Raw genomic sequence first — 27,427 nt, 5'->3', positions numbered from 1 at the left:
GGCGCCGAAGGCCGCACTCGCTCCGAGATGCTTTGCGTTGCCCCTGACAACGGGGACGGCCCCCAGCGCGGAAACTCCCGACCTGCAGCCGAAGCCTCACGGAAACGGCCGAAGCGGCCGCTGCCGCGCCGGAGAGAGACGGAAAGCGCCGAGCGCCGCGGCCCCCGCCGGCGGGCCCGCCGCGCAGCCCGGCTCCCCTTCGCCCCTCCGGTGGTCGCGGGGGCTGGAAGCGCCGCTGCCCTGCGCGGGGCCGGACGCCGTTACCGAGGAGCGCTGAGCCCCGCGCCCCGTCCCACCGCCCCGACGCCGGCAGCGCCTCCGGCGCGGAGCCACCGCCGCGGTGCCCCCCCCCCCCCCCCCCGGCAGCGGCCGTCTTCGGGGTTTTCTGGCTCACCGGGGGCGCTGCTCCGGGGCAGGCGACGGGCGGCGCCGCTCCCCGGGAACCGGGATCCCACCACAAGCTCCTCGGGTCCCCGAACGCGCGTTCAACACCCGCTGCAGGGGAGCCTGATCCGACTGAACTCGGTGAAATATAAATGCACATCGTAACCGTACGCGACTATACAGCGCGGAGCGCGTCAGCCCGTTCAGAGCTTTTGTGGGAAAAGTGACTAGGTAACTTTGTCAGATAGCGGCCAAGTTTCTTTAGTAACATCTAAGCGAAGCCAGCCCGCCGAGGCCGCCCTGCCGCTGCCCTCACGCACCGCGCCCGGGTGCCAGGGCCAGCCCGGCTCCGTCGCCAGCCCTCACCCCTGCTGCGCGGGCCCTCGGCCTTCGCAGCCGGGTCTGCCCCAGGCCCGCACACGGACAACTCAAGGCCCAGTCCTTACACCGCTGTCAACCCCACCATCATCTGTAACCCCTCTGAAGTCACAGCACCTCCACACAACCAGATGACGAAGCCACACCTCCAGTACAGCTGTGACCAACAGTTCCTGCGTGCCCTACCTTACGTTGACTCTGGCCATCCGTAACACCTTGTGTAATTCCAGTGGTGTTTCACACCGTTTCCCTTTTCCAAATACACAGCAATACCGGGACCCTTTGGACAAAAAGTTCAGTTTTGTTAGCAAGTAGGTAAAAGTACGAGGTGGGGGGCAGACTGCATTAAAACACGCTGTGTCTTCCTCAGACCTTACAGGCAGGCTTTAAGCAGGGAGGCAAAACCCTGCCTTTAGACCTTCTTGCTACAAGCTCAGCAATCCCCTCCATAACAAACCGTTTTCTGAGCAGCAGAACTTACAAAGTCCCATTTCCTGTAGCTTTTTACCTCATGGTTTAATTATCTTCTCCCTTACAAGGCATCAGCTTTAACGAAGTCATTTATGGCATCTCTCGTGGGCATGCCGTAACACCATTAGCTCGCTCAGGTGCCACTCCCAAAGCAGGGTTAGTAATTCAGTTCTTGGCTCTGCCCAGCCAACTGTTTTCACTGCTTGTGCCCGTGGTATTTTTGAGATCATCAGACTTGAAGCTGGGTATTTGAGCAGACCATGTCTGCAGATGCCTTGTTTTCTCAGACAACCAGGCTAATGAGGAAACTATTGCAACTACAGAGTACAATCAAGTCAGAAATACATGGCCAGTAGGAGCCTCAAGCAATCGTCTGGTCTATCAGCCCTTTCTGGGCTGGAATAAAAATCATCTAAAAAAACCCCGCTGACTGCCTCTGCTCAAATGACCATTTTTACAGCTTTCATAATTGCCTGGTTCAATGTTACACTAAACTACACATCCCTGCCTGTGCAGGCTTAGCTGGAAATTAAAGTTCCCTGCCCTCCAATATTCAACAGAGAAGCCCTGCTGTAAAGGATTTATAACCTAAACAGACAAACAAACAGGGCATCCTAGGATCCCAAGATCTTCCCTCCCGAGTACTGCGCTCATAAAAGATGCCTAACAGCTCCGAGTCCCTGCAGTCCCAGCACAAGCAAAGAACAAGCTTCAGCAGCGTAGTCGCACACAGTGCGTTTCATCCCTTCCTTTAAGGGCTTGACCTCAGATGCCGAGGAGGAAAAAAAAAAAAAGTTGCATGATTAGGTGCTTCCTATTTAGTAAGCCACGAAGGATTAACAATAGAAGTCTGACCTTCCATTTAAATCCTCTTACCTGAATGGGAAAGAACTGCTTTAGTAACACAAAGATCATCCATTATCATTTGCCAAAATAAACAACTTAATAGCCTTTAAAGAACAAATGAGTTATGAATGAAGCGTAGTAGCTTCTAAGTAACCTAAAAGGAAAATACAAGACAACATCCACTATACTGGTGGCTTTTACATCTAAAATATTTCAAAGAGTATTTTCATGGTATAATTAGTGTAATGATCATGCACATTAGATGCAAAATTAAAAACACCTCAACATAAAACGGAAGTACTAACTTTGTCCTTCTGCTGGACAGTTCTGCATTGCTTGCTCTATTTCTGTTAACCATGAAATTTTTTATTCATGCCTTAAAATCCACAGGATGTGCAACAAATCCACATTAATGTTCTTGCCTAGTCTAGAAAACCATGGCAACAAACACTGAAAGATTATTTGCATTTTGTATTTGTGCAGGTCTGCCAAAGCATGATCACGGACCCTCCCTACTGTTAAAAAAGAACGAATGAAAGTTCAAGTGTCTTTTGACATCTCAATCTACCCCCTGCCTCTCAGCTCTTGTCCAACTCCTTTTTATTCAGTCTTTCTTTCACAAACATTTACACACATGAGCAATTTCACACCTTAACAGTCCACTTGAGACAATAGGGCTATTCGAGCATATAAACTTATTTACATACAGAGAGAATGGAAACCTTCAACTCCGAGCTCCTTGGGGAGCTGAACATACCTTCGTGTCTCTTTGCAAAGCACCATGGTAATAAATGGCACTGTAGATGCAGAATGCATCATTTCCTGTCAGTATTGTTAAATTTGGTTGTGGTCAAACCAAGTGGCAAAAATAAGCCATATAATCTTGCACTACATTGTAACAAAACTGCAAAATACTCTCTCTACAAAAAACCCTAATTAAGATGGAGATTTAAAGGCAAAGCTCTACAGTGGAGACAAGATCATTAAGCAATGTGGCTCTTTTTTGTTTACAAATTGCATTTATAGCAACACACTTGGTTACTCACAGCTATGCTGTATTTATATTTATTTTAATATATATTTATAGCAGATGACACAGCCCCAGGCATGTTCAAGTTTAGTTCATCATAATTACTTGCAACACTCTCCATAGAAGCCCAATCTTCAAGACGTTACATGCCATCATGAAGTTAAAATTGTTAAGACATTGATTTCTACACTACAGCTTATGAAGATTTTCCTCAGAAGAGGACTAAGGCATCATTTCCTGCTATGATACGCACAAAGTTTCAAAGAGAGGACTATCTAATGTTCTTCCCACACAGAATTTATCAAGGAAAAAAAAGCCTCACACAGTACCAGTTGTAGGATTTTCAGAAATCATTCTTCCTAGCAGTTAACGTGAAGTCACCACATAAAAGTGTAAGAGGGCAGTCAATGGAAAACAGGCCAAAACATTAGGTTAGCAAATTAAATTCATCCCCTTTTAATTCAGGACATCACTGAATAAAGCTTCTTAATCCTGGAGACATAAAAAAAAAAAAAAAAAATCCCACTTCAGGGTACCCTACGCAACTGCAAACTGGAAGACTAGAAGTTGTGAAGACACTAGGCCTTCCCAGGCGGTTTCACATTTGTAACTTCATGTATGTTACTTGTAACCTTTAAGAACAATAAAGAACTTATTAATACCCTTAATTAGCAAGAAGCACGTCGTCAGGCAAGCCGCCGGGGCAGGAGCGCCTCAGCAGCGCTCCGCGCCCCTCAGCAGCGCCGCCGCCATCTTGGGCGGCCTGGCGCCCACCCGCTGCGGCCGGCCGGGCTCTGGCGCTCGGCCACGCTCCCTCGCAGTCCTTCTCCGCAAGGGCTGCTAGAACCACACGGCCTTCGCAAGGGGTAGGTTCTTTAGCCGACACCAAGGGGCCACCGAGCCCGGGCTGCGGAGGGATGCTCAGCACCAGGCCCGCGGTGGGCGCCCCAGCCGGTTCCGAGGTCCGGCCCAGGGAAGCACAAGCAGCCCCGCGCGGAGAGCGGCCCCAGGGCTCCCCCTCACGCTCTGGCGGGCGTGCGGGAGCCGCGGGCGCTGCCGCCGCAACACGGCTTAGGCGGGCAGCGACCCCCGCACCGCGAGCCAGAGCTCGCCTGCGCCAGCGGGCCCCTGCGGGCGAGCAGGCACGGCCCCCGGGGAGCCCCGCACCGCTTTTACCGCTTGGCTGAGACTCGAGCACTGGGGCCGCGAGGGAGCGCGGCGGAGCAGCGAAGCGAACGAGGCAAAGCAGCAGCCACACACGGCGGCGGCGCAGCGCCTCGCCCGAAGCCGCCCCGGCGGAGCCGTCCCGCCGCCCGCCCACCCGCTGCAAGCACGGCGCCCCGCCCGCCCGGCCATAAATACATCGCCGCATGCAAATTAGCGGCTTTCTGACCAATGGGAGGCTGGAGCACGTCCGGCCATAGGGCCCTCAATTGGTCTTTCTCTTAGCCAATCAGCAGCCAGCTCTCGGGATTCGTCTCGCCCTCTGACGGACACCGGCTGCCGCCTCTTCCTCTGCGTTCCGCTTTCGTCACCCGCCCCGCGCCGCGCTTTGTTTGGCTTGCGCAGGGGCCGCGGCCCCGCCTCCCGCCTCGCTCCCGCTTGCCGCCAGCCAATGGGACGCCTTGCTTGGGGTCCCGGGGCGGGGAGTGCCGGCGCGCTCAGCTGGGCCCGCGCGCCGCGGCCTGCCCCGCCCCCTGGGCCCGGCGCAGGGTGACGAGGAAGCGGAACCGCCGCCGCCAGGAGCCGATCGCGGCCCGCTCTGCGGCCGAGCCCGGGGCGCCAGGCAGCCGCGGCTCCGGCCGGGAGCGCCGAGGCCCAGCGGGGGAGCCGGCGGTGCCGGGACTGCGGCCGCGGTTCCGGAGGAGCCCGGGGAAGAGAGGTCGCCTCCCCGGCCGGGAGCGGGGCTGCCGCCGCTAGCAAAGCTGGGAGGGCCGCTGGGGTCCGCGGCGGTGGTGGGGCGCGCCGGCCTCCTCCCGAGCTGGCGGGTCTGGGGCGCGGCCTGCGGGAGCCTGGGGCTGCGGGTGCCGGAAGACCCGAAGCGGCCGCCGTCGGGAGAGCCGGAGCGCGGTGGCTGCGCGGCGGCATTGATGCGGCAGGTGAGGCTCGGGGCGGGAGGGGGCGGCCGGGGCGGGCGGAGGGACGGCGCCCCGGGCCCCCGCGGGGCGTGCGTGTGTCGGGGGAGCGGCCCGGCCCGGCCCGGCCCCGCGCCCCGCTCTGGGCCGGCCGCCAGCGGGGTGCGGGGGTCTGCGGGGAGCTTCACCGCGCGGCAGGCGTCTGCTGTGCGGGGAGGAGGCAGCGTGAGGGGACGGCGGCGAAGTGTGAAGGCCTAGGGGACCAAAGCAGCAAGGCTGAGAGGATTTTCCCTTTGGAATAAAAAGGAAAAAGCAGGGGCGACGTGAAAGCGAAAGGTAGCTGGAATGGGTAAACTGGGTGCGGGGCCCTGCCCGCGGGTGTAGGCACGACGCTGTGAGGAGCCAGCTGTTGGGAAGCGGGGCCGATACTGGGATTTGCTGCCCTGGTCCTGTAAGTAGCTGTCCCCAAGGCGTGTTCCTTTGGTATCCCCCTGCTAATTGCTGGGGGATGTCGGTGGATGCATCGTTTAATTTGCAGTAATAAATCTAAACTTGAAATCAAGGAGATTTAAGCCTTAATTAAGTGAAGTTTTTGAGCACAGACTGTCAGAGCTGGAAGATTTCTGTTCTCAAAATAACTGAAAACAGTGCAATTTTTGTTGTGGGGAGAACAAGTTTGTGTTTGTAATTAGGGACCTGTCAGGTGACTAGTTAACCAAGTTTTAATGAGTTTAGATCTACAGTTCAAATCAGTTTATTGAGCATTTGCAAAGAATGGATCATTGCCCAACCTAATTCTGAACTGGTAGATTCAGTGGTTTGGCTGAAAATCATTAGAGGGAAAAGTATCATTTTAATAGCAGGAATACAATCCGTAAACTGCAATCGCACGAATTTGTACGCCACATAACGCTGATGCATCTTGTTTATTTTAAACCAAGTTATTCTGGTGTCAGCCAAACCCATAGTAATTCCATTCTTTATTTGTGATAGTCAGAATTTCCTTCTCTTGTTGGTTTTTATCTTTTCCCTTAATTAAAGTTGGACTGTGGCTCCTGCTCTGGTGATAAGGCAGCTGCATTGCAACTGCTGCTTCTTTCTGTTTTGCTGTAAGTGGTTTCTGTCTTGGAAGTTGACTTCTTTTAGGTATGGTGTCAGTAGTATTTTTACACTCTTTAAGAAAAAAAACCACAGATGTTGGGTTTTAGCAGATAATATGATTTAATGCCTTAAGCTTTTGTGTGCGTATCTGGTGTTTTGTTCCAAGTATTAAAGAAAAACTTGAGAATTCAGAGGATTTATGAAGTTAGACACAGAGCGAGCGGTCATCCCGGTGGCCGGTGCAGATGTCAGGTTGGAATCGGAGCTGTTCGGCCGCGCTCTCGGGCAGTCCAGGAGCGGTCCTCCACCAAACGATGCTGTAAAACTTTCTTGCTTGGCCAAGAGGTCGCAGCATCGCCGTGAGTCGCACGGGCCCCATCGAGGTGAGGGGGGAAGAGCCGCCGCAGATGCCTGCGGAGCCTGTTGCCCTTCAAACGTGAAAAAAATAATAAAGGGGGTCATGTTAATTCCAAAAAAAAAAAAAAAAAAAAAAAAAAAGCCGGCGGCTGCTGGCGGAGCCGGCGCGGAGCGGCGGGCGCGGGGAGCCGGGCCGGCCCCGGGCGCGGGTCGCTCGGCCAGGGCCGGCGGTGACAGCGGCCGGCCCCGGCGCGATGCTGGCGGCGGCGGAGGCGGGCGGGCGCGGGGCTGCCCCGCGGGGAGCAGCGGAGAGGTGCCGGGGCTCTGGCGGGGGTGGGGGCGGAGGGGGAGCTGGAAACCTCGGTAGCCTCGGCCAGTCCCAGCCCCAGAGACACACACACGCACAGAGAGGAGGAGAAGCCGCCGCCGCCGCATCGGGGAACATGAATCCCCCCCCCGCGGCGGGCCGGATCCCCTCGGCTCCATGGTGAGGAGAAGGAAGAGCCCCCCTGGGCCCGCGGCGCCGCGGAATGGGTAGGATGGGGGGCGAGCAGCCGGCCCGGCCCGGCCGCGCTGCCCCGCTCCGCTCCGCCGGGCTCGGCGGCTGCCTTTCCTCTCAGCGGCTGCCGGGCGCTTCCACACGCCCGAGTTTGGCTGGGCGATTTCTCCGCCAAAGGCGCCCCGAACCCCTCCGGGAGGGTGCCGGAGGGCTGCCGGGGGAGCCCGGCTGCCTTTTGGGCCGGTTTGGGGGGGGTTCCGGCGGGGCTTTCCCCCTCCCGCCCTCGGCACAGGTTGTTGGGTCGGGACAGCAAACGAAAGGGGATTTAGTAACAAACAACGGCGGCCATGTTGAGAGGAATTTCTGCAGCTAAACTTCTCCCCTCTCAGCCCAGGGATTTCTCTCCCTCTCTGGGGGGCTCCCAGGCCTGACTTTGTGCCCCCCTCTTTTCTCTCTCTCCTCCCCAACAGGATGACAGTGAAACTGGGAGAGAGCAGCGGGGAAGAAGGGGTGAAAAAGCTGGGCAAGAGAGCAGGAGGAGATGAGGAGTCCCTGGAAGAAGAAGGGGCAGGAGGAGGAGGAGAGGCAGCTCCAGGCAGCAGCAGCACAAAGAAAGAAGAGAAGATTATTAACAACAACACTAACAGCAGCCCCCCACCGAACCCCAGCTTATCGCAGGCCCCGGCCGCCCTCCAGCCCTCCCACAGCCAGGACCAGCATCATTTTCTCAGGTCCAGCGTCAGACCTCAGAGCAAGAGGCTGAAGAAGGATTCCCAGGCATCCTCTTCAGTTGGCAGCAGCACTGCTGCGAAAGGCAAAGGTACTGTGTTTTGGCACCCTTAAAACACGCGGGCAAGTGGGGTGGCGGGGGGGGAGTCACCTGTGGGTTTGGGGGTTGTCGTTCTCCTCCTGTAGATGCCATCTTTTGTTTGGTTTGGGGGAAGGTGTTTTGGGGCTTGTTTCTCACAGTAGCTGAAATCTTCTTTGTGTCCCAAGGCTTCAGCTTCTCTGCTGCCCACTCTCCTCTTTGCACTTGCAGAAATGGGGGGTTTGGATGTGTATGCGGAGGAGGAAAAATCATCTCCGTTATTGAAGCAAACCTTTAATTCCTGCATTTCATCTTTCTTGAGTTTTAGGAAATTCCTGCATTTTGGTTAGGAAATTAGACTCTAGCTAGCTGTGTGATCAGGTGGCTGCACTCTGAATTCTCTTCTTGGATAATAACAAAATATTCACTGGGTCCTAGTTAAAAAAAGGGAAAAAAACAACTCACAAGACGTTGGTGATTTCCCCCAATTATTTCTCTGGCCCTTTCACTCAAACAACTATTTTGGAAACAGCTATGAAATGCACATATTGACATTTGTTTCTAAGGTTTTGTGAGTCCTACATTACTGTTTCAGAACAGTTTGGGCATTTCCATGCAATTTAAGTTTTTATGAAGGTTGTTTTGCATACCTCTGAATGTCTGTATGTACATAAATACATACACATGCTTTTTCACTTTAGTGTTGCAGACAAGAATTTGATTTTTTTTCCAATCTGTTTCTTACCTGAGTAGCTAGAAGACAGCAAGGATGTTTGAATAGCTTGGTGCTGTTGTGTGTGCTCAGCAGTTACTGGATGACACCTGGCACTGTAGTTGAGCTGTACTCGAGGCTACTTTTGGATACCTTGTGCAAAAGTACTCAAGTGTTATTTTCTGTTAATTTTTGAGAAAAACAACACTCGGAGATTTCTTCAACATTTGAAATAACAACATTTACTCTTGTCTGCTAAAACGAAATACAACTCGGTGTAGCATAAATGTGTCTCGGACCGAAGACACTCCATTACAGTGGTATGCACATGCTGGACATCAGGGGAACATTACGAATTACGATAGTTTTGTGTTACAGTAATAAAGCAGTGCAAATTGTGATATTTTAGTTATTGCCATATCACGAAAAAATACTGTAACTCAGTTGCTTGACAGTTAGTTTATATAATTGACTAAAGTATTTTTTAATACCTTAGTAAGTCTTCTTTAATCTCTTAAACTTTTTAAGTGAAAAACTCCTATGTGTGATGTTGGAGGATAGAGCAGAAAGGCCTGCCTAGTTTTTCCTCCCAGTTGCATTAAACCAAATAAACAAACAGATGGAATACCCAGGAGTGTTTAGCTACAGATAATTATTTCAGGGGTTGAAAATAGTATTATATGCGAGGAGGTGTTTCTTTGGAATACATGTTGTCCATGTATTGACAAGTCGAATATATGCATTTGAAATGATTGCATTCCTTTAAAAGTGTATACACGTGTGAACAAAATGCACGTATCTTTGTGCATGTGTATATTCATGTTTGTATAGTTGTACGTAAACATTAATTTCCAATTTTAGAGCAGCAGAACAATTTTTAACTAGGTGTATCGACACAATTGAAAAGCAAACTTTGTTTATTTTGCAATTCAGATTCCAAGATAACCCTAATAAAATCATACACAGAATGGAAAATACTGTTTCAGTAATGGGTCATAGATAGTGCTTGTAATCACTGTCCCTGACTATGTTGTCAGGTTTGGGGAAACTTCTTAAATCATTGGGGGTGACAGTCGGTGGTAGAATTATGGTTATGCTTGCACTTTTTGAATTGTACGACCAGCCACAGCTCTGCCTGGCTAGTTTTGATGTGAATACATTACAGTTGATTTCTCTGATATGGTTGAGATTATAACTATCGGATCTTGGAGAACAGAGCCACGGAGTGCGAGCCTTTCTAATTTGAGTTCTTTACATTCAGGGATGCATACTGAGAGGTTTTCCAGGCTTGTCTGAATTCTCCCTAATGGACTGTCTTGTCATCAGAATTTATAGGGCTTTGTATTCCGAGGGAAGTGTCTCACAGAGCTAGCTTCCAGTAGGGAACTAATGGGAGGGTGAGGATTGCTAACAGGGATTGGACTTAAATCCTTCTGCTTGCTGTCCCACCAACTTTCTCCTCTCCCTGTAAGTGTAAAAATGATAAAAAGCTTGAATGCATGTGCTTTGGATCAGCTCTGAAAACCGGAAGCTGTTCCATTTTGCATGTCACTGTCAAGGTGATAGCTGCAAAGGTAATTTTAACACTGGCCAGCAGGAGTGTCTAGACCACACTTACACTTGGTCCAGTGAAGCCAGAAACGTGTTTTTGTCATGGTCTTTCAATAATGCTATATAACACTTAAAATTTTATTAAAGTGGTCCTGCTTTTAGAATCTATGTATTCTAAAGTGAAAACTCTTTCAAAGGCTATTATTGAGGAGTGTAATCAATAAACTTCATTTCTTTCAAATTTTAGTAGTTACTCAGCAGGCATTGGCTTGTCCTCATCAGATCCCTTTTTACTTTTGGCATTTGTGCTTTTAGGATGCTTCATTGTAGCAGACAAATTATTGATAAAACTAAACTGTAGGAAGAGTTTGCCCACTCAGCAGCTGCTGACTTTTCAACTTAACCTTGCTGTGGTTCAGGGAAGATTGATAATAATAATTCTCAAATTCTGCCTAGTAGAATGCATAAGCACATGGCTAATTTTCAGATTACCCTGCCGTAATTTTTAATTGCATCGTTGGATTCTGTCTCTTGCCTTTTGTGTACTGAGTTGCACTTTTGAGTTTAGGGCAAAAATGGCATAGAAAGTAGCATAGTAAAATAAAGTTTGAAAACGGTTTCACTTCAAAAAGCCAATCCATTTTGAATTGCCGAAAGGTTTATCAAATTTCCTGCACAAATATCTAAATCTATGCATTTTTTTTAGAATTATTATCGTCTTGTTTTCAAGTGTTGGTCATCATTTTATTGGATTTTCAAGTTCGTAGCCTACACCTCAACTAATGCACACCTTTTGAAGTATGAATGCTTGCAAGTAAGTCTTAAAGTAACTTGCATGAAATCAGAGGAGGAACTTGAAGGAATAGTGGGTTGGAGACAGTGTATTGTGACAGTTCAAAAGCAGGGAGGTTCATTGAGGGAGAGGAAGCAGCCCAATATAAGGTTGCTGAAAAAGAGGTATTTCTAAGAGTTTACTTCTCCGATACAAATACGCCACGCGGTTGCCGAGCACAGGTTTTAAGGTGTGTTTTGGGGCTTTTTTTCCATGAAGCGAGAGTGGTTATGCATGTGTATGTTGTGACCACACTGGTAAAAGCAGATGCGGAATACTTTGCCATCAAGTGCTGTAGATTTAGTTTGAACTAGAGTACAGTGTTCCCATTTCTGTGTTTTTATCCGTATTCTGAATGCAGAATGAAGTCAGGAGGAAATAATAACAAAGTCCAATGATGACGAGCTGAAGCTTGAAGATGTCTTTCACGCTGTTGCTCTAGGTTTATTCATAAAACGTGTAGAATGGCCCAAATAAGTATTTGGATTTGTTCTGTGGTAATAAGCAGCTCTTTCTTGAGAAAAGAATTATTCAGCTGAAAGCATTAGTTGAATTAAAACGTTCCATCTTTTGGCATCCCATAAAACTTCCTGGAAAGCAGTCCAGTTTGTTGCAGCCCACCAAAGCTGCATGTCCCATAGCATGTGGATCAAGTTCACTACCGTCCTCTCCTGTGGAGTGGATGTATATACCAACATACCCGATGTACGTACTCAGAATATGATTTTATTGTATCTTCCACAATTTGTATGCTGCAGAATGTATTGTAACCTTCATTTGAAATGTCATTCCTCCAGCATTATTTCTCTAGGGCATGAATGACTGTTTAAAAACTACTGGCACGGTCCCTTCTTCTAATATTCTCCTTAATTCTGTCCATCTCATTTACACTTGGTACTTCTCCTCCCATCCTACCCTGACATGCTTTCATTCATTCTTTGCCTTCCAATTTACCCCAGTTCTCCCTCCCTTCCTTTGTGAGTGGCTGAGGACCAGAACTCCACAGTATCTCATCCCACACTACAAGAGGAGGATTTTTTTCATGTGCCCTGTGCAGTAGGTTCTGAACTTTGAAAGGTGCCTGCCTGCAAGGCTGCACAACCGTGTGGTTTAGATGGAACTTCATACTAGGCTTTATGGGGGTTTTCTAACGGAAGAGCAAGAGAGTAATGATTTACTGGAGATGGGGGAGTAACCAAATTTATAATAAACCGAGTTTATTTTTTTACAGCTATGGTTGGTTAGCTCAGCGCGGCATTTGAAGTATTACCTATTAAATACATACTGTCCATAGAAAAGCAAGCCTTCAGTATAGTTTTGTTTGTAGACTCCTGTTGATAATTGACACTGCATATGTTTAAACACATTCAACTACATCTTGGTTGTGCAAATCTTCTAAATAATAAGAGGTAGAAAAAGCTGGACTAGTCTGTATCCTTGTAGGACAGTTACCTGCTGTGTTTAAAACTTTGGACGTTAATTCATAACAAGAATGGTATGTGGTATAACCACGCAATATGGCATAAGCTGTCCTAGACTTACCCTTCTTAGGAGTCCAGGCTTTTTACTGTGGAGGCATACAAGGTAGAAACTTGTTTTGCAGTTACAATGTTAGTACTCAAATGGAAGCGTTGACTTGCAGGGAATGTGTCTTGTCTCTCTCCCTCTCATCTGTATTCTCTTCTCAGCTACAATTCTTAGAGACGAAAGCAAATTGGATCCAGCCTGTGGCTTTGGGTTGTCCTTTCACAGATCAGGTGGCTTCACTAAAATTCCTGAAGCGCACACTTTCTGTGGGATCACCCGATGCATTTCTTCACTCAAGTGTATGAGGTAGTATCTGCCGTTAAAGATATGTGGCTAGAAATGGGGCTCGTTTACCAAGCGATCAGAAAGGAAGTTTGGACATTTGTCTTCGATTGCTTTTTCATTGAAATCGAGGAGTAAATGCTCGTTGAGGAATGCTCTGCCATGAGAATAGCAGATTGCATTTGAAGCTTTCTGGGAAGTATGGACCATAGCACCATACCCAGCTGTGTTGGCAACAGGTGTTTTGATGCACATTTCGTAAGACTGCTGAGCGCTAATGCAGGTTTGTGAGAATAAAGTAGTCACTCGAAGGTGTTTTCTGGTATGGCCTCCTTAATGGCAGTCTTTACTGAAACCACTTTTGAAGGTGATCTTGTGTAGCTTAGCCTTGCTATCGGCTCCTGTAAAACCCAAAAGAGAGGAAAGAATGTTCTGAAGGAAACTTTCTGGCATGTTACAAGTAGGCATTTGCATCCTGCGCTTTGAGGAGTGAGTTTAGCATCCTCACGCTCCGCGTTTGGCCTGTGGCATGCAAGAGTCTATGAAAGTACCATCTCATTTATAAAGGTATTCCCTGATAGATGGTCCACCTACAGTTGACTGGTGACTCCTGAAGGAGCTGAGATTTTGCAAGCTAAGCCTGTAGAACATCAGTAACAGAAGCAGCCTGTGTGTTGAGATACAGGGGTGTAGCGGGGATTAACTCTGTGAATTCCAGCTTCTGTGGATGCGTAATCTGTCATAGAAGATATGAATCAGCTGGCATGTAAGAGCTGCCAATGGAAAATTGAAAAGCAAACACTTAGGATGCTACGTAGAGCCTGGAAGGAAGAGCTTCTTGTGGATGTAGCCGTGATAAGACACTGATACTATCAGTGGCTCAATTATTTGATACATGCAGTGTTCCATTGTTTATCATTTTCATATCAGATTTTTAAACCGCAGTCTTTAAATCCCTTTATATAAATTTTTGCAAGTGTTAGTGTTTTGCTTAGAACTACAAAGACGACAGCTTTTTCTACAGAAAATGTAGTTTGAGATGATGTTATGCCATTCACAGATAAATGAAGTTCTAATAATGGGACATATAGATGGGTAGAGAACACTGGGTAAAAAGAATGACTAAGTTTCTCCGAAACATGGGTGCTCTGATCCTTGATTTTGTTGGGGGTTATAGTTCAAATACAAAGTACAGAAACCTGATGTCTTTGCAAACTGGGGGTTGAAAGCTGAGTGAAAGTGCTGAGAACTTAGGCATCCAGACTTGCTGCTGTGTACCTTGTATGCAGGTGCTGGTGCTCCACTGCATCCTGGAGCGAAGGGAAGGAATTGTCGTAGCTGCGGTTGTGTGCATGTCCGGTCCAGTGGTTGGGGGGTCCAGGATAAGTAGACAGCGTGAGAATGACCATCTTGTCTTTGTCTCGTCTGCAGTGATCTCCTCTTATACACTAGCTTACGTAGAACAAGCGCCTAAGCAGATTGTTAGAGTAAGCCCCCCTTCCTCTCTCTGGCAGTTCTGCAGCAGTAATGGTATGGCTAGCCTCAGTGGACCTTCTTGTTTAATGCATTGCTTAAGGTTTAAATAATCTATTGTTGGCAATTAATGATTGTCATCATCTGTCATTAGTGAGGGGATGAAAACTTGTTAGCTGTTTTGTATGTTACAGGAATCTCATACAGTAAGATTGAAGGAATGAATTTATGGGGTGTAACTTATGATACATGCCTGTTTTTACTTTTTCTTTTGCCTTTTATCCTGAGTTGGTTTATAATACCATGTTTTAGAATATACTGCGTTCCATTGCTTTACCAAGATCCAGCAAACTCTATACTGGATTGTGGTAAACCAACAATAAGTATTACCATGCACAATAGCAAGGAAGTTTAGGCAAAGGGATGATATAGCAAACTCCTTTATTCTTGGAAGAACTAAATGGCATATAAGATCTCTGTAGAGGTGACAGGATATTAGAATTCTTAGATCTTCATATATGATACTCTAAACAATTGTCCGGATAGTAATTTATTTGTGTTTAAAACAAGAAGGACTGGTATAAACTTCCCAGGACTAGAGTTTGTCTTGTAGAATAGTAAGTACATATGAAGGAACAAAAGAGCAATTATGAGCTCTGTGTCCTTTGTAGAAGTTGAATCAATGGAGTCCTTAGCATGTCCTCCATAGAACCGTTCTGTTCGTTTCACCTTTTACGTACAACTAAGAGGAAATCTACTGAACTTTGGAGTCTTCTTGGAATTCAAAGTCCTCACTGATACTTTTGCTTCTTATGCTTTTTAATAATGAAAACTTCATGTGTACCAAGTGTACTGTACAATCTCTAGAAAATCCTTGATAAGATCTGAACTTCAGGCAGCTAACTTTAGATTTTTACTTATTTGAGTATGTATACAGTGATGTTAAAAAAAACAAAAAAAAAACAAAAAAAAACAAAAACAAAACCTAAAACCAAACAAAACCCTACCACCCCCAAAACCCCAAACAAAAAACAACCGCCCAACAAATAAACAAAACCCCAAAACCCTGCGTTCATGGTTCCTCTAAATGATTTCTCAGAAAGTTAGAGGTCTGTGATCAGAATAGTAACTCTGGAATAGAATCCTGCAGCTGTCTTTTGATAAAGGACGTCTTTTGCGTTGTTGAGCTGGTAGCAACAGGAGACTGTAGATTGAGTATGAGGACTGATATGTTTGAGTTCTCCTTTCTTGACCGAAGATTTTAAATATTAAGGTCTGTATTTCTTTACCATGCAAATTGTGATATTCCAATCTGAAATTGGCAAAATAAAGAAGCAATTCTGTGTCTTAAAATTGTTGGTTTTCTTCTCAGCCATCTATTAAGTGCTCAGGTTTTTCTAATGCTTTCAATTTTTTTAAGGATTTACCTTCACGGTAACAGAATTAAATTGCTTAACTTGCAGTTAGTTTATCAGTGACTGATGAAGGCTTTAGGAAATAGAGAAGCTGTTTGTTTGAGAAGTTGTTTCTAAATGCGTTTTCTTCTAGATGTCCGACTCTTTTTCATGCTTTGCCTTACATGCTTCCCTGTGGTGACAGTAATTTTCTTTGAAAGGATCAAATAGTCATTCCTAGAAATAAAAGAAACATTAACTTTAAAATGGTCACAATATCGTATTTTATATCAAGTAAATATTTATTGTATGCAGGAAAAAATGTACTTTCACACATCTTACTCTCTTCCGGATTTGGTTTCAAATGTTCTTTGTTCCTTGAACAAACAGCTTTTTTAGGTTTTGGAGCAATATGGTTTTGTCATCCAAAGGAATTGCTTTCAAATTGCAAGTGAATAGTTACAGTTAAGATTTACATACAAGTCTTTCAAATCTCTGAAGCAGAGTAAGCCTGTAACAGTTGATTCTCCTGATACTTTTTTTTTTAAAATAATATTAGGATTATCAAAATGGGATATCCTCGTTCTTGAATGAGATAGATACATATGTATGTATATATATAAAACCACTGACTTTGTCAAGTAAACTGCTTCATATAGTTGAATTTTAAAAGATAACTGAACTTTTAAAAAAAAATATGAAAGACAGACCTGTGCTAATGTGTATAAAAGTTTGGGAAACTAGTTGGGACTGCTGTATTGTACAAACTGGATTTATAAGCAAATAAGCTAAGGCAAGCCCATTTATCATGAGATAAAAGACAAAACATAAAGGACAGTAACTGGAAAAATGGAAATAAGCATTTTTTATAATGAGCAATGTACGTTTAACGTTAAAAGGCTTCTGTTTTATTAAGTACACACCTGCATTGATAGGGGCAGTCAAATCTTAAATAATACTCCTTAGCAAAATTGAATAGAATACATTTTGGAAATGTAAGTTGCTGAGAATGGTTATGTTTTCATGGAAAAAAATGAGTCGACTTTTTGGGAGGTCTCCCTGGTTTCTGGCTTAACATTCTGATAATCCGTCACAGTGTCAAACCAAGCATGATGTTTGGTTTGATTTCTGTTGTGAATAAATCACAGGTTTAAGGTTAGTTGATAATGTTTTTGCTGATTAAAGTATCTTTGAAAGACTAGTCATTTCAGAGGCAATTTAAAAAAAAAAAAAAAAAAAGAGGCTTTTTCTTCTGAATTAAGTTGAGGGAATGGAATCTTACTGCCTTATATGTAGTTCTCACCTTCCTGCTGTTTCTCCATCCCATTTTCTTCCCTGTTCCCTACTTGCATAAACAGCAAATTTTCTTAGTACTATCAGGCTATATTCTCATTTTAGTGTTTCCGATCTTTGTGTTTTCTTTTTCTGATCCATGTTCTTTCGAGTGCTGATAACTGACCAGTACAATCAAGATTACACTTCCATGCCTTTTTCCAAAAGCCACACCAGGATTTGGGGAAGGAGAAGGGGTTGGGACTTGCCATGCTTGGGATACCGTGAATTATCCTAGATGGTTAAGTGTCAGAGATGGTGCTCTTTATACTGAGGATCAGATTCTTGAGAATGCTGATCCATTGTCATATGATGAACTAAAGTAGACATCTTTCAGTCCTTTCGTTACCACAGTTATTTTGGAGGCAGTAGGATCAACACCAAAGACAAGGGTATGAAATTATATATATTTTCTCGAGGTCATTAGTTTGCTTTATTGGTCACATCAATGTTCAGCATTGCTCAGAAGTTCCCCTCAGCTGCAAAGGGGCAACTGCAGAGCACACCAGTGTATGAGCATCAGAGAGTGTGTTGTCTTTTAGAGGTTGCTTTGCTATATTCCTGCTTATCTGTCTTATCTCTGGAAATAGAAAATTAAGCCAATGAAACCTTCCCCTTGTTTTTTGCTCTGTGAGATTTTATTTCTTTAAAAAAACCCCTTGTTATTTGCCTATTGTATTTCAGTGAAATGTCTTGAGGGGAAAAAAAGCCCTGATATAGATGGGAGTAGTGAAGAAGGAGCAAATTCTGAGTTCCTCACTTATCTCTAGCCGTGAATCCTTCTGTGGGTTTAATATTCACTCTGGTCATGTTTTTTTGCAGCAGCAGATAATGGAGGGACTGCATCTGGTGGAACATCAGGAATTCCTCCCAGCAATCCAGCTGGGAATTCCAAGTCCGCAGCAAGGAACCTGGGCTCCTCAGCTGGAGAGAAGGAGGAGGGAAAGAAGGTCAGACGGCAGTGGGAATCGTGGAGCACAGAGGACAAAAATACGTTCTTCGAGGGACTGTATGAGGTACATGTAAAGGCAAATAACAAGTTTAGATGTCTTCGTTTAGCATCTGGATATTCCTAAAGAAGGTTGATTCAACTGAGATTTGTAGGAGCAAAATGCATACGTGCACATATGCATTTGTTTGTCTATGCATATGTGTCTGTACAGTTGGCTATAAACCAGCTGTCAATCAAAGCCACATTTCAAAAGTGTCAAGCTTTTTTTGTTTTGAAATAGCAGGAAATATTTGTGAGTTTTATTCGTGAATGTTTATAATAATTTGAATTATTTTTCAATTATGGTTCTGTTTCAAATGAGAAATAAATAACGTCCCTGTCTCAACTTTCAAAAGCAACACACGCTGTAATATTAGCAAACAAGAAAATATGTCCTATTCTTACAAGAATTGTAGGCACTGTGTTTAGTCTTTGACTATGAAAAGGTTTGTACTAGGGCTGAGAGACAAAGAAAAGTTAGATCGTCTTATCCTTTATCTTACATGATGTATATGGTGTATTCCTGGTTGTCTTGTTCTGATGGTTATTTTAAGAGCACTTCTGTTATGAAAATACATACTAAAGGTGAAAGCAAAAGAAACGGTGGTGAGCTTTCTTTGTATGTATTTTGTGGACAAAATGAACGCTTAAACACTGTTTGCTTTTTTTAACTCCTCTGACTTGCAGTAGTATTCCTGGGAATCATTTCATTTTTAAGTCCCTTCATCACTCAAAGAAAACGTTTGGTTGGTTGGTGTTTTGTTTTTGTGTTTTTTTTGAATGCTGAGGAAAAATTTCAAAAATCTGCTCTAAGATGGATTTGGGACTCCAAATCCAAAATCCAAATCCATCCATTTGTTTGGTCCCCCACTTCCATTCATTTTGTGTCATTACCTTTCAAAAGAGGTTTTCACACTTTTTATTTAAATCAGTTCCAACCTTTTTTGAATACTAAGAAATTTTGTAGTAGCAGGAGCTCAATGATAATGTATATGAAATTAAAGTTTCCTCTTTTGAACTCCAAGGATTTTATAGGAATTGGCTAGTTTTAAAAGGACACTTAGGTGTCTCATTTTTATTTTTCCCCTGAGAATAAACTTCTGAATGATCTACAGTGTAAAAAAATGTGTTTTCTCCAAGAAGTTGTGGGGTTTTTGTTTTGTTTTGTTTTTTTAAATATAATATTTTCCTTCATTATTTGAAACACAAATTTTGTACTCCTAATAACTGGAACATGACATTGACTGTAAATAAAAATCAAGCTGTTAAATATAATAGGCTTTTCATTCACCCTAGTCAGAAGTGGACGTAAGAGGGAGGGGGGAAATGCAGAGGAAAGTAAAGAAAGCTAAGTGAGAAAGTTGGTATTTTCAATTCTGCTACTTAGCACATTTATGAGTAAAGATTTTTTTTTTTTAAGTTTGCTAGCAACTTACAGTTTTTATTTTGAAACAGTTCAAGAAATTGGAAAGTAATTTATTTGGCGTCTATAATACATTTTATATAAAATAAAGGAAACCAGTGTCATTCTTGAGCTGTTGAGTTCTGATACCCAAGAATTTTATGACCATTGAAAGCTAATTTCCCACAAAGAACCCCAAAGTCCCTCATGTTGTTTGAGTTGTCTTATGACAAGATATAAGTTTGGTTTTGAGTATTTGGATTTGTTTTATTTATTCTTCAGCACGGGAAGGACTTTGAAGCTATCCAGAACAACATTGCCCTGAAATACAAGAAGAAAGGCAAGCCAGCAAGCATGGTGAAGAATAAGGAACAGGTCCGCCATTTCTACTACCGCACCTGGCACAAGATCTCAAAGTACATTGACTTTGATAATGGTTAGTATGCAATGAAATGGGCTTAGTGTAGAGCTCACAGTCTTGTGAGGGTTGGAGTCCTGCCTTTTGGTGCCATCATGGACGGTGGGAATGGTGAAGATGAGAGAATAAGTACTGAATAGGATGTCTGTGAACATGTCTTATTTTTATTAGCATGACCATACTGAGGTTCACGGTTTTTGAAAGATACTTCTTAAAAACCGGTATTTGTATTGCTGCTTGTATAGCAATTCACCACACCATAATAAATGCTGATCCCACTATTAATACTGGGGAAAAGCCAGGTTCAAGGAAACAAGGTTCTCAGGAACACGCCTTTGAGGACAGCTACCTGAATGTTAGTCAGGCATGACTTCATCGAGCAAATTAACTCCAGCACTACTTTGCACTTCTTGGGGGCAGGTAGAAATAAATAGTCCAATACAAGTGTAAATGGTGAAATATTTGCTCACACTTTAAATAAGCCTGAAATTGTATCATTGGTTCCGTCACTTAGGATTCCCAGTGCCATATTCCCCTCTTCCCATTCTTTTCCCTCTTTCCTCAGCTTGTTGAATGAAAAGGAAATTGGGAAGTCATACAAATTGCTAGTGGTGTTTTGTAACAATAATAGTAATGTATGATCATTGATAATCAATTTTTATCAAATGCATACTATTCAGTAACGGGCAGTGAGAATTCAAGTCAATTTGCAGGTAGCTTAATTTGAATAGCAGGTTAAAGAAATCTGCTGCAGAGTGAACAGGTTTTACTAAGACCCAGTTCTTTTGACTTTTTTAAGGTATGAAGAATGTCAGTTCTCCTGTTAGCTTGTTGATCAAGTAAAGGTCTCTAGGGCTTTCCTTTCCTTCTGATGCTGTATTCTAAGTTGCATAAATGGCGGCAGTTTCATGGTCGTTGAATTTTTTGGTCTTTAAACAACTCTGTCTTACATCAGCAAAAGTTTGGATAGTAAATTCATCTACATGATTTGTGGCCAGAGCCTCTCAAGTTAAAAATAATGAGAAATGGATATGACTAGAAAAAACCTGAAGGAGAGCAAAGAGAGTGGACAGTATAGTCTCTTTATGAAATTTTGGCTGTTCCTGAGATCAGGTTATCTAAAGGGGGACTTAAACATCTAAAAGACCTGTCATAAGGTGTATTTTTGAGTTTCTTTTTCGAAACAAGAAAGAATTTTAAGATGAAACAAGCTATTAGTATTTTATTTAAAATCAAATGTTACAGCAAACACAGTATGGAAGAACTTAAAAAAAAAAGGTGTCATGGAGGAACTTCATCTGTTTTCTGGATAAGGTAAAGTTCTGTATCTATAAGGTCTGAAATCTCATTGGCTGTAGGAATTTAAGAATTAGTGCAGTAGTTTGATGAGCTTTAGTATTGGTAGAAATATGTGTGCCTGGATTTTGATATTAAATGAGTCTGCAAAGAACTCATTCTCGAAGAGAACGGAATTCTTGATAAATAGACAAGAATTAATATTTTCATCTGATTTGTAAACCACAAGACTGTCTTTCTGTGCTGTCATAGATATTTAGATCAATTAGCAAAGGTCTACACCATGTGCATTGATGAGAAAGGAGAAAAAAAAAAACTTGTAAAGATGAATAAAATGTGTGCAATTCTTCCTATAAAAATTTAGAATCTAGAATTTGCATTAAATCTCTGAGGTGCATTCGTGAGCATGGAAGACATTCTCTGTCTTCTGGAAAATTCAGACCTACTTAATTTTCATATAAGAGAGCGTTCTATATGTATTTTCTTGGGGGCATATGGACATTTCCTTTAGAAATAGTAAACAGTTAAGTGATACTAACATTAGCTTTCTTTTGCATATTGAACTGTTGCATATTTGTTTCAGTTCTGTGGAAGCTGCTTTGTTTTTTCTGTAATCTAAAGAATGTTGCGTTTCCCAGATATTTAAGTCACCAAAAGGAAACTGGTGAACCTGTCTCACAGTGTTTCTTGAAACAGAATTTAGTCTTACCTTCGATGAGATGTTTGTCTCTTCACTGAAAATACAAATCATCTCATTTTCAGTGTTGAAATGAGTATCTGTAATGTTGCTGTGCATGAGTATCTGCAGTCTGCATCTCACTTACACCTTTTCTGCTTTTCAGTGTTTTCTCAAGGGCTGAAAAAATCCTCCCTGGAGCTTTATGGCTTAATCTGCTATGGGGAACTAAGGAAAAAGATTGGGGGATGTGAGTATGAATGACTTAAAATTATTTTTATGTGGTAGAATCAGAAGTGTCTACCCTTGAAGTTGGCAATGTCTAGTACAGTTTCACTTTTGAGTTATTCAGAATTTGTGTTCCTTGTATTCTGTTGCAGTGATCTGTGGTATTGTTTCTTCATTAAATGTATTTTTATTTTTAAAGACCTTAGTCTGTTGCATTAGTTCCCTTTTTCTTTGACAGATTTCTTTAGCTTTTGCTATCTGTGGAATGCAGTGCATGTAATAGCCACAGATGGCAAGTAAATGTATACGCAGCTTAGATTATCAGTTTATTTTATTATTCTTGAAAACTAAGCAACTAGATGTGTAAATCATAGAATCATAGAATCGTCAAGGTTGGAAAAGACCCTTAAGATCATCGAGTCCAACCGTTAACCCAGCACTGCCAAGTCCACCACTAAAGCATGTCTTCAAGCACTGTATCTATCCGTTCTTTAAATCCCTCCAGGGATGGGACTCAACTCCTTCCCTGGGCAGCCTGTTCCAATGCTTGACCACCCTCTCGGTGAAGGAGTTTTTCCTAATATCCAACCTAAACCTCCCCTGCTGCAGCTTGAGGCCGTTTCCTCTCGTCCTATCACTCATTAGTAGGGAGAAGAGACCGACCCCCACCTCGCTACAGCCTCCTTTCAGGCAGTTGTAGAGAGCAATAAGGTCACCCCTCAGCCTCCTCTTCTCCAGACTAAACAACCCCAGCTCCCTCAGCCGCTCCTCACAAGACTTGTGCTCCAGACCCTTCACCAGCTTCATTGCCCTTCTCTGGCCACGCTCCAGCACCTCGATGTCCTTCTTGTAGTGAGGGGCCCAAAACTGAACACAGTACTCGAGGGGCGGCCTCACCAGTGCTGAGTACAGGGGCACTAATTTAACATATAAAATGATATCATTTGCACCCACAATTACTTCTGCCTATGCAATCAAAATCTGGGATGGTGCCTTGCTGTAAGTAAGTCTCTAAATCTTTACTTATTGAACCCTGAAGATGAAAAAGCATTACAAATCGTAGTCAGAAATAACAATGTTACTGGCTAACCAAGATGCATTCTGACCTTGTCAATCCCTGAGGCTGGTTTTGTCTGTAAGGATAAGTGTAGATGGATGAGTATATGCCATAACAATGCCCCCTCATTTTCTGGAAGTTGATTAGTTGCAATAGCAAGATATCTGGGTTTAGGCTTAGTACCGTGTTCATAGAATCATAGAATGGTTTGGGTTGGAAGGAACCTTTAAAGGCCATCCAGTCCAACCCCCCTGCAATGAGCAGGGACATCTTCAACTACATCGGGTTGCTCAGAGCCCCATCCAACCTGACCGTGAAAGTTCCCAGGGATGGGGCATCTCCCACCGCTCTGGGCAACCCCTGCCAGTGTTTCACCGCCCTCAGTGTAAAAAATGTCTTCCTTCTATCCAGTCTGCATCTCCCCTCCTTCACTTTCAAACCCTCCCCCCGTGTCCTGTCGCTACAGGCCCTGCTAAAAAGCCTGTCCCCCCCTTTCTTGTCGGCCCCCTTTAAGCACGGCAAGGCCGCAGTGAGGTCTCCCCGCAGCCCCCTCCTCCCCAGGCTGAACCCCCCCAGCTCTCAGCCTGCCCTCACAGCAGAGCTGGGCCACCCTCGGAGCATTTCGGTGGCCTCCCCTGGCCCCGCTCCCACAGCTCCATGTCCTTCCCGTGCTGAGGACCCCCGAGCTGGACGCGGGGCTCCAGGGGGGTCTCCCCAGAGGGGGCAGAGGGGCAGAATCCCCTCCCTCGCCCCGCTGCCCACGCTGCGGGGGATGCAGCTCAGGATACGATTCGCATGGTCTTTATGACTTCCAGACTAGAGAGAGCTCTAATGTGGCTAGCTTGGAGAATGGCCAGAGGAACATGCACTGTATGCACTGGTCCATGCACATACACCTTCTTATCTGTGTATTTTTTTTCATTTGTTCCCAAGCTTTTTGTAGAGTCAGTGTTACATCATAATGCATCTTCTACATATTTGAATTTAATTTGTGAGACATGGAAAATAATAAAAATACTTTCACTTCTTTGTAAAGTCATACTAGTTGCGGAGTGCGGACGACAAGAAAGCTTTAATGAGTGGACATGTACGCTTCCTAATAGAATCCGGGTATTTTGGCAGGATTTTTTTTTTTTTGCTATATTACTTCCTCACCTGGGATTTTTGTTGTAACGTGTCATGAACGAGACTGTTGTGAATGTTCAGGCTGACTTTGTTCTGTTTCTTCAAAGATTTCCAGTGTGTTAATTCATCTTGGAGAAACAATTTTGAACTGTTTCATGACAAAGAAGGTGCAGAGGCAAGACAGATTGCATTGTCAGTAGAAAGCAGTATTAGTGTTTCTTCCCTATATCCACGTCTTGTCTTAAAGGCATCAACAGACCTTCCTTGCTATGACTGGGAATAAGGTTTCACACAGTCACCATGGCAATGCATGCATACTCTGTGCTTCTGTCTTTTTATAACTTTGGTACTTGGTTACGTATTTTACCCACTGCCACTTGGAAAATTCTAGTCTCCAAGACCAAGTGGGCTTAAGCCGCAAACCTCTACGCCCAGTTTATGAGAGTTCTGCTCTGCAGCTGGTGAAAGTAGTTTCCTTCTCTTTCTCATTTTTTTTTTTTTTTTTTTTTCTTCTTCTCCTCTTGTATTCACCCAGTCCCGTGTTCCCAGAAATTGAGATGACTTACGTAGGGCTATTGAGACATGAAAGCATGTCAGGAGTACTTTCAGCATTGCTAGAGGGAGGTTGATTGTAAATAGATATGGGCCTAACTATCATGGGGAATATAAATCAAGTTACTGCAGTGTCCATTTAAAAATGTGCCGTATAACGCATGGAAGAAAAATGTGGTCTGCATGTCCATTTTGTTATTTTTATTTACTTTTTTAATTGCGTTCAGCGCTGTGAGGGCTTGATGCTCTTTCATTATGCTGTGCTGCCTTAGCAACAGAGATTGAGCAGGAAGATGAGGAAGCTTTTATTTTTAATACCACAGTGTCAGAGTAACACCCAGCAACCCAAGATGACGGTAGCACCTAAACTAGGGTCATTTAATCTGTGAGTAAAACATAATTTTCATGGTAAGGATTGTGTAAAGCTTGCACATTATGAAAATAGAAACTTTTCAGAAAGCGTACGTTATAGTACATTTATGCACGTTAAACCTATGTGAGAATAAAATGTAATAGCTTTGAAAACCGAACAGGGCACAAAAAAAAGGTCAAGACTATATCACTTCAAATCCTAATTCACTGTGTTATCCCATTTCATGTAAAGGTATGGATGACAAGAATGCAGCTAAACTCAATGAGCTCATTCAGGCCGGGTAAGTAGGAACTTCTTCCTGAAACTCTTAAAACTGGGTTGTTCAGCAGTTTGATTGTTGAATTGGTCATCCAGAGTCTAGGGGGCATTTCTTACTTTTTTAGAGCTGCAGTTTGACATTTTCCATTCTTAGTTTGTTCTGTATGGATTTTTTTCTTCCCCTTTTCCATGAAGCCATTAATTGTTATTAGTAAGAAAAGATGGGTGAAGTTTAAGAAGGTAATGAAATGAGAATTTTTTACAGAAGTTATGGCATTATAACTATGTTGATTCACTGTAGGGCATATAGTTCATCTCCAAACAGTTCTGCCAACAGTGCTCACGAGTCCTGACTTCCAGACCTGAAACAACACTTGCAGTACGCCATAGGCCTCAGCCCTCCAGTCGCTTCTTGCATCTACTTGACTTTAAGAATGAGTATTCTCTTTCACTTCAAGAAAGAATTACGGGATTTGGGGTTTCAGTCTTGGCAATGGACTTTTAGAATACAGAAGGGATTAGAAGTTGCTCTACTATTAGAAATGAGGGAACACCCGATACATTTGTACGTAAAGTTTTCTGAAGTAGTCCTGCTTTTAGAATTTGTGTATTCTAAACTGAAATATCTTTCAAAGGATATTATTTTAAGGAGCGTGATCATTAAGCAGGTATCACTCAGCAGGCATTGGTTTGCCCTAATCATGTCTTTAAAAGCGATTTGAAAATAGTATTATTTTCTGTCTGTTACAGATCCCTTTTCACTTTTGGCATTTGTGCTTTTAGGGTGCTTCGTTGTAGCAGACAAGTTATTGATGAAGTAAACTTTACTCTAATCAGGAGGAAGAGTTTGCCCACTCCGCAGCTGCTAATTTTTGACTTTACCTTACAGAAAACGGATACTTTTTGTTGCGCCTTTCTATTGTTCACAGACTGAGTTTCCGAATTGAGTTCCTTACAGTTTATTAACCTTTCATCTCCTGGGAGATGCAGTTTGTACAGTGTGCTGTTGTGTTGCAGGTCTTGAATGTGATTATTTATGAAATCACTTGTTCATTCTTTTGTTAACTGCAAAGTTCAAAATTAGAAGAGAAATTGCCATTTGGTTTGAGTTCTGTACAATTAAGAAACTCTTAGCAGTAAGTCTTTTTCATATGACGAAATGATTCGTAAAGCAAATGACTTCTTTAAATTGGAGTTATTGGTTAAAATGGGCCTGGGATGAGCCTTTTTTCACTAGTGTCCTGAATAGCTCTAGAGTTCAGGATATAGGCAGTCATTTTGGTCTCTCTGTGTTGTGCTGGAGAGCCTTTCTAATACCGTGTCATCCGAAGAGACTAAACCATAATAAATGAGACTGACTTTTAGCAAGCTGTAGCGACAGTCTAGCACTTTGCATAATTAAGGCTTTAGTTCTTTTAATTAATTGTTAATAAGGGCCAATGATTTCTATGAAGTCTAGGGGTTTATTCTATAAAAGCCAGTCTTGTAACAAACCATGTTGAAAACAGGACTCTTTGCATTTGAAAACATTAATCCTAATCTTCTAACCAAAAACTGGAGTGTACATAATGTTGGCATTCTTAGGCAGTTCAGAAATAGTTGCTCTTGCATAGGCTTTTTGTCTACCAGATGGAGGACACGTCTTTTCTTCCCTTTTTCTCCCGCATCTCTTACCCCATTTGGTGGGTAAACCTTGTCAGTTGAAGAGGAGCAAACTGTGCAGGGAAACAACGTCCACATTTTCGTCTTCATTACTGCCTGGATGTCTGCACCATCTGAATTAATCCCCTGCACGGGCAGGGCAGCCCCGTATCTCACGCAAGCAAACACATTGCATATATCCCATTAGATTAAACTTTCCGTCTTGCTCCGTGATGTTACAATTCTGTGATCCCCCTCTCTATTTGTAAGCAGTTCTTTTTTTCAGTTCCTGACATGTTTCTTTCAAGTGTGATACTCCTCCTTTTCCTTTGAGTGCAGTGCACTTTGTAAGGCTTGT

The 27,427-nt window shown here is 43.8% G+C and overlaps 2 protein-coding genes across 4 annotated transcripts in view; one reads left to right on the top strand and one right to left on the bottom strand.

Moving 5' to 3' along the window:
• The window catches only part of IFT140 (intraflagellar transport 140), a 93,277-nt gene extending 89,163 nt beyond the window's left edge, over positions 1-4,114 (bottom strand). Inside the window, exon 1 of the mRNA XM_082313566.1 lies at positions 3,772-4,114. The gene's annotated coding sequence lies outside the window, so the exon portion shown is untranslated. The remainder of the gene's footprint in view (positions 1-3,771) is intronic.
• A 773-nt stretch (positions 4,115-4,887) lies between these two features.
• The window catches only part of CRAMP1 (cramped chromatin regulator homolog 1), a 53,225-nt gene continuing 30,685 nt past the window's right edge, over positions 4,888-27,427 (top strand). For 2 of the 3 annotated variants that reach the window (XM_082313873.1, XM_082313871.1), the window contains exons 1-6: positions 4,889-5,208; positions 7,612-7,961; positions 17,875-18,068; positions 19,728-19,881; positions 22,002-22,085; positions 25,402-25,450. In XM_082313873.1, the coding sequence (XP_082169999.1) occupies positions 7,613-7,961; positions 17,875-18,068; positions 19,728-19,881; positions 22,002-22,085; positions 25,402-25,450 (830 nt within the window). In that variant the 5' untranslated portion in view covers positions 4,889-5,208; position 7,612. Of the gene's footprint in view, positions 5,209-7,611; positions 7,962-17,874; positions 18,069-19,727; positions 19,882-22,001; positions 22,086-25,401; positions 25,451-27,427 lie in introns of all 3 variants that reach the window. The other variant, XM_082313872.1, reaches the window with a different exon arrangement.

This window comes from Platalea leucorodia (assembly GCF_965183815.1).
Source record: "Platalea leucorodia genome assembly, chromosome: 5".
In the NCBI taxonomy this organism is placed as follows: Eukaryota; Metazoa; Chordata; class Aves; order Pelecaniformes; family Threskiornithidae; genus Platalea; species Platalea leucorodia.
The sequence above is the reverse complement of the archived record's forward strand: the minus strand, read 5'-3'. Positions and strand labels throughout refer to the sequence as shown.